At 35.4% G+C, this 6719-nt stretch overlaps 1 protein-coding gene across 1 annotated transcript; it reads right to left on the bottom strand.

Annotated features, from left to right (window-relative positions):
- Window positions 1-274: 274 nt before the first annotated feature.
- Window positions 275-3419, bottom strand: LOC143580149 (uncharacterized). The gene is made up of 5 exons (XM_077063258.1): window positions 3393-3419; window positions 2228-2476; window positions 1965-2061; window positions 1356-1458; window positions 275-479 (listed from the first exon to the last, which is right to left on the bottom strand). Exons 1-5 carry the CDS (start codon window positions 3417-3419, stop codon window positions 398-400), a joined length of 558 nt encoding a protein of 185 aa, XP_076919373.1. The 3' UTR covers window positions 275-397.
- Between the last annotated feature and the right edge of the window lie 3300 nt (window positions 3420-6719).

Raw genomic sequence — 6719 nt, 5'->3', positions numbered from 1 at the left:
GGTTCGGTCTAAACTGACCTACGTTCACGGGTGGCAACTAGGTATATCTTTATTGAGTGACCAAATATTACAAGTACATAATGTTGTTTATATAGAGACTGAACTAGGGTTAGTAAATTATTATGCAAGAAATCTAAACCGGGCCGGGCTTGGGCCCGACCGCCCACACCCGTCTCCTCTTTTGACTTCATATAATAAACCGGGCCAACAAGGCCTACGAACCCAACAGTTATGTACATAACAAAAGAAAATCAGGCTGCTAAACATTTAAACAAAATGCAACTCCTAAAAACCTAACGAATTCGTCTGTCAAAACTTAAAACAATCAAAGAGTGCATGACCTGGATACGCAACGATCCTTGAATTTCTAAAAGTAAGCTTACAAAGTAAGGTAAGTTCAGCCCAAATGAGCTGAGGCGTCGCCCATTTGTCTAACTCTCAATGTCAGATATATAAGTATCATTGTTCCCAAACTCGACCTGTATAAACAAAGGGGACAGAAAACAATTAATCAAAATCTGTTATAAAAAATACTGTTAATATATAGTGTGCTAAAATCATTACAAAAAATAAATATTGTTACAACAATATGCAGGGCCAGCCCAAGCATAGGGTGAGCTGAATAACCGGTAAAGGCCCATAAATTTCAGGGGCCAAAATATTTTTTGTATATATTTATTTATTTATTTTTTGTATAAAATAGGTATGGATCTTAATCATCTTATTATATATGGGCCTAATACTTTTTTTATTCGTAATCCATTTAAGCTATTGGGCCCAACTATATTTTTGCTATGCTTATTGTTATGATGTTAATCGTCATCGTACTCAGTAAATCCCACCAATAGCAAAGCTATTGCTATCACAATGATGTTGTTTGACAATAGCTTATATATTTCATTACTCGTTAGGGCCTACGGTCCTTTTCATTTCGGCTCGGCCGAGGTATTTAAATTCTCGAAGATGGCCCTGACAATAAGCTAAATCTTTGTAAACATTTTTCATCTTCTTTGGCCCGTCACCCATTTAGTTATTTTAGTATTTGACCTATCTGAGATAGGCTTGTTAGTGCTTGACCCGTTGCCCTTCTAGCTAATATTTTATTTGCCATTTGTTAGGTCTGGAATCATATTAGCTCAAACGATCATGCACTCCACACCTCATAACTTGTGTTAAGAGTTTAATGTAATATCCCTTCAGTTTTGTGTAAATTTCAATTACATAAAAATGATTGTTGCACGAAAATCACCAACATGGGTTGTTTGGGTCTTTTAAATGGCAAAAACTAGGGGTGTCAACTGTGTCAGGTAGAATTACATATGAATTTTTAAAATCATGAAAAGATGTGAACTTACAAGACCGAGAACACGAGAACAACTTTTCTTGAACTAAAAGAGGCGCCACGCTTATACTTCCTCGATTTTGGAGCATCAAGAAGTTTCTCAGTTGCAATTCTATCTGCCAAATAAAATCACACAAAACATCAGACAGTTACCCTCCATGGTTTGAAGAAGACCGGGGTAATTTGGTTATTTCAAGCGGGCCCCACATTTTATAGGTTTGTTGTTTAACTGGGATGGGATATTTGGTCATTTCGAACACAAATAACAGAAAACCTTAACGCCCATTCATTTTAGGAACCATATGTGTTATGTTTGAGCAAATAGTTGGACTTAATGAAACTTTGGGACCAAAACCGTAATATGGTCATAACACATGGACCACCACGTAATTAACTCTTGAAATAATGATCCGAACTATCTTATATACAGGTAGTTAGAAACCTGTAAAACCTTGGGATTTTAACATTTTTGACTTCCCATATTTGCCTTCTATTTTTTTAAACTTTATCTGTTTGACTAGTTCTTTACCAAACTAACATGTTTTACATAAACGGGTCAAAATAGTAATTTACTAACAAAAAATGTATTCAATAGGGTATGAATTAGAAGGCAGTTACGTACCTCGAGTGGAAAACTTGGATAGCATCAGGCTGTGGTTCATCAACAACTGCATGTATTTACCTCCCATATCGAAGCTGATCTGTTTCTGCAATGATTTCTGCAAAATACCTTTATTATTATGTAAATATGTAATATTGAAAGAAGACGAAACTACAATTATAACAGTGTTTATAATGCTGCTAAAAACTGAACCCTAATACTAATAATCTAATATATATTTAACAATTATGATATTAATAACTTCATCTACTCACACTCAATACTTGCTCATTGCATTGACTTTTTGACTTTTCGCCCTTTTCAATATCATCATCATCATCATCATCATCATCATCATCTACCGTGCATGTTGAATATGCAACTGCATCTTCCACCAGCAGATTGCCCAATCGCGCATCCAATGACAGCTGGCTCCTAAGTGGAATACAAACATCGGCTGTTGAAGGAGTTGAGAGAGCCATTGGCAGTTCACATTCATCAGATAATACTACAATACTGTAAGTATCACATTCCTGCATACATACAACATAACCATCTCAAATAAAAATAATATCAACCTTCTTCTAACTAACTAGTGACAATTGCGCATTTCCCCTTCCAAGCCCTCCTTGTTACCTAACTTAATGAAATATAGAGCATATGACGAACTTCCATTTTGGGTGACACATCGGCTGTTGCGTTTGATAAATTTACCTCATAGTACAAAGAAAGGTAAAATTATAGGGTAAATCTAAAAACCAAGAATGAGCAATTCAGACCAAAAGAGGAGCATGTTTTGCTGAACCTAATTTCTTTTCCTCAATTTAAGTATTTTGTAAACAAGTATTTATATATCCCGTTAACAAACACTTGTCAATGGGGATGTGCTTAGTACCGATCCCAAATTTCCCAAAAACTTTACTAAAATTGACAAATGTGACAATTCTATTATCTGTAAAAGTTATACGAACCTTATAACCTCATACAGTACTCATGACTACGACGTGACAAGCATGCTGGTGTGCAGTTATAACACTTGTAAAAATATCAAAACATCTATTTTGTAACCACAAGATATATGCATATATAATTGCTTTATTATGCTATTAATTAATTAATATCTCGTGTCACAATCTCAATAATTACAAGCTAATTAACGTCAACAAGATCAGAAAAGATATTGACAGCCAACTGTGGCCCTAAATCTGACAGCCAAACCCTAGAAATCACAATTAAGATTGATCGATCACATTACTAAACTGAAACTGATATTACTGTCAACAAATCCCCCAAATCGAAATCAAACAGCGATTCAATTAAAGGCAAATATAAAGCGAAAATGAGATGAATCGGAGGGAGATTAAGTTAATTTAGAAGCAGATGGAGAAATGAGGAAGATAATCAAGGATTAGTGCAAAATGTAGGGGATGGAGAAGTGAATTAATGAACCTCTTCAGTAGAGCTGCTGGCTGCCATTGATTGATATTGATAATTGTGAGTGGTGTTGAGAATGCTACGAATCTAACAGGAAGATATGATGTGTGTTTGAAAGATGAATGAATTTGTGAGGTTGATTGGAATGGAATAGTATAATAATAAAAATAAGCAGGGGGTGGGGGTGGGGTGGGGGGGGGGGGGGGTAACGTATCTGTATCTGTCTGAAAATCACATTGTTGAAGACGATAAAACATTTCTCCTTTTCTTTTAACCTGACAAAACCAAAATAATAATAATAATAATAAATAGAAAATTATGGCATCCATGTGCTATATGGGCGGAAGCACGTTACAACATTGACTCTTAAAACGCGCATGCTGGTGGTTTTTGAGCGAGCTAATGTGAGTCTTTCCTTCCGTTGACTAGCAGTTGACCTGTCCAAAATGTGCTGAAATGATGTTTTTACCCCTGTGCCTATAATTATAATTACCAAATGTCGTCTTCATCTTTCGAACCCCACCGACGATATCCAGGGCCTCATCTTCAATCTCGACGGCCTATTTGGAGCTGTAATGGCTCAATCTTCGCCTTCATCTTCCACACAATCGAGGACTCAAACATACGATCGATCTGAGGTAAGATGCTCTTGTAGTGCAGGCTTGTTATTGGATTTACAGGACATAAGCAAACCCTAGTCGAAGATTTTTGTGCTGTGTAAGTGTGATTGTTAATTTACGATTCACTTGTGATTGTTAAATTCGATTCAAGTATGTTAAAATTTTGGTTATCTCTGTAACTTACGATAATTAGGGTTAGGTCAGTTTTAGGTCAAATTTAGGTTGATTTTCTGTTGATATGCTAAATTCATTACAGAATGGGAGTTGTGGTTGGCTAAAGTGGGCTGATAATCCTAATTGCCCACCTGTGAAGATATAATCGATGCTATGGTGAAGATGATGAACAAGAAATGAGTTTGCAATAACCAAAACCAAAGAAGTTACAAGATTGAATATTGTATTATGAGTTACTTGGTTATTGTTCCTTATGTATGTTGTTTGTTGATTTCTAGCGCAGTTTGTAATTGTACCATGGAATTATGTAATGGTTGTAATTGTAATAGTAGTTATTAATCATCACATTTGGTGTACAATCTATTTATACATGATTTTTTTGGACTTAGCAGTCATGTTGTAGCCATGATGAGGTTATTGAGGTTGAGAAGGATGCATGATACTTGGAAGAACAAGAAGAACATGTTGGTAAGGTTGGCATTGAAGCGAGCCAGTAAGAACATGTTAGTAATGTTGACAAGAAAGCGGGTCAACTGGAAGAACATGAACTAGTGGCTAATTTAGCGTAAGAAGATGAAATCTTCAAACCAAACCAAGAATATGAATCGGAAAAGGGGCATGATTATGACCTTGAGATTTTGAAAGGTGCTTATTATTATATAATGGAGTCGGATGAATATTATTACCATGATCCATATGAATACACGCAGGATTGGGACTCTGATTGGTTAAATAATGATTGTCATTGGAAATAGTCGTTTAGTTGGTTTGTTATAATGTTTGACTTGATTTGTATTGTAATGTTTGACTTGGAATAAGGTTGTTTAATAAAATTGTTTGGTTGTTGCTGATGATATGTGTTTGTTGTTTGTCAAACCATGAAAGTGCATAACATAGCCTCAAAGTCTAAGACATATAAAATCTAAAACTAAAACTACATAATACCACGTAAATTGTCAAACATCAAACCTTCATAGCACCTAAATTGTCAAACATTCCTAACACACCATAAGTTATTAAAATGTCATACAAACCACAATTTTGTGAAATTGTCTAGCAAAAACCACACACATAAAGTGATAAAACTATCCACACACATTAACCTTAATAACTAACCATGTTGACTTCCTTGGGCTTGTCTTCCTTGGAACCGGCTTGATTGGGGTGCTTCTTATGAAGACTTGATTTCTGATTTGGAACTAGTCCCTCCCCTATTAGGTGCAAGCCTGCAACTTTTGATGTCGTGACCACAATTTCCACGGTTGCTACATCTCAAAACTTGTTACTTTCTTTTCATTCTACCTCCTGAAGAAAGCACTTCTTGAACCTCTTGTATTATCCTCTTCCTCTACTTAGAAGCTGCCATCTTCTTTATCTCACCTAGTGCCTTTTTCCTGCTCTTTTTGGAACTCCTAATCTATGTAAAAAAATCTTCAAGCCTTATTGCATTGATTTTACCAGTTTTATGCTACTTACCTGCTTATGATGTTTTGGTAGAGTTAATGTTGTTGGGAATTGTGAAGGAGTCCACATCTCATGCCCTGGGACTGCATTGATTTATTTCATATACACACTCTTCCAAGTATATAACCAATATACTTCATCAACCTATTTTTCCAGTTAACCAATGGGGATGTAATTTTCTACCATTTTAAAGAGTGTGCTGATACATCAAACGAGCGTCTCAGTCTTTATTCTATTATTATATTAGTTTATTAAGTGTAAGGGCATTTGGTATATTAGCCCACTCGCTCCATTGTGAGATACATTCGTTACCCCGTAACGAATGTATCACATTCATCATAATGTAAGTCACATTCATTAACCTTGCTTAACGAATGGGACATAACGAATGTGGGGTCTTTCGTTATTGTAATGTATAACGAATGAGTTAGCTCATTCGTCTGATCTTAATGTAACGAATGGCACCATTCGTTAAGTATTAACTTAACGAATGTGTCATCCCTATATATACCCTGTATCTATTCTAAAGTAATAACAAATGTTTTTGATAATTGTATTAGCATTGTTACTCTGTTCAATTGCTCTCAGAAACACACACTAACGTAATTCGTCATACTAATCGTATAATCACCATGAACAACCGATGTCATCACAGATCTAGATCCTGTTCGAGCGATACAGGCTTTCTCAACTGGTAACAGAGTCTGTCAATCAGATCTACGTGTTTGTTCAAGTTTAATCGTATCGTTTCAGTTCATAATTGATTAATTCAACATGATATGAGTGATTAATCAGTTTCTGGCAAACACAGAGTGTCTCAATTGATTGTAATTGAACGAGTTAAAGGTAATTAGAGTTAGGATTAATGGTATTTGGAATGGTAATGGAGGTTGTATTGGATAAGGATTTGAGGTTGATTTGAGTTTTACATTAATGGAGGATTAACGTGAAATTTGAATTGATTTAATTGAGTCTGATTATTGTGGATTTGAGTTTGAATTGAGATAGGTTTTAGGGCGTTTTGGACTGGTTTGAAAGAGTTTGAATTCTGGACATTGATGAAAATGGTTGAAGATTGATTCGT

Source organism: Bidens hawaiensis, unplaced genomic scaffold (assembly GCF_021521415.1).
Source record: "Bidens hawaiensis isolate Kalapana, Puna unplaced genomic scaffold, B.hawaiensis_p1.1 tig00001463_1, whole genome shotgun sequence".
Lineage (NCBI taxonomy): Eukaryota > Viridiplantae > Streptophyta > Magnoliopsida > Asterales > Asteraceae > Bidens > Bidens hawaiensis.
This window is presented reverse-complemented; position numbering and strand designations above follow the sequence as displayed.

Coding starts and splice junctions, on each gene's coding strand:
- LOC143580149 (XM_077063258.1), bottom strand. CDS start 3,419: ATGGCAGCCAGCAGCTCTACTGAAGAG. Junction 2,477..3,392: donor CCAGCAGCTCTACTGAAGAG/GTTCATTAATTC, acceptor GTATGTATGCAG/GAATGTGATACTTACAGTAT. Junction 1,459..1,964: donor ATCCAAGTTTTCCACTCGAG/GTACGTAACTGC, acceptor TTTATTTGGCAG/ATAGAATTGCAACTGAGAAA.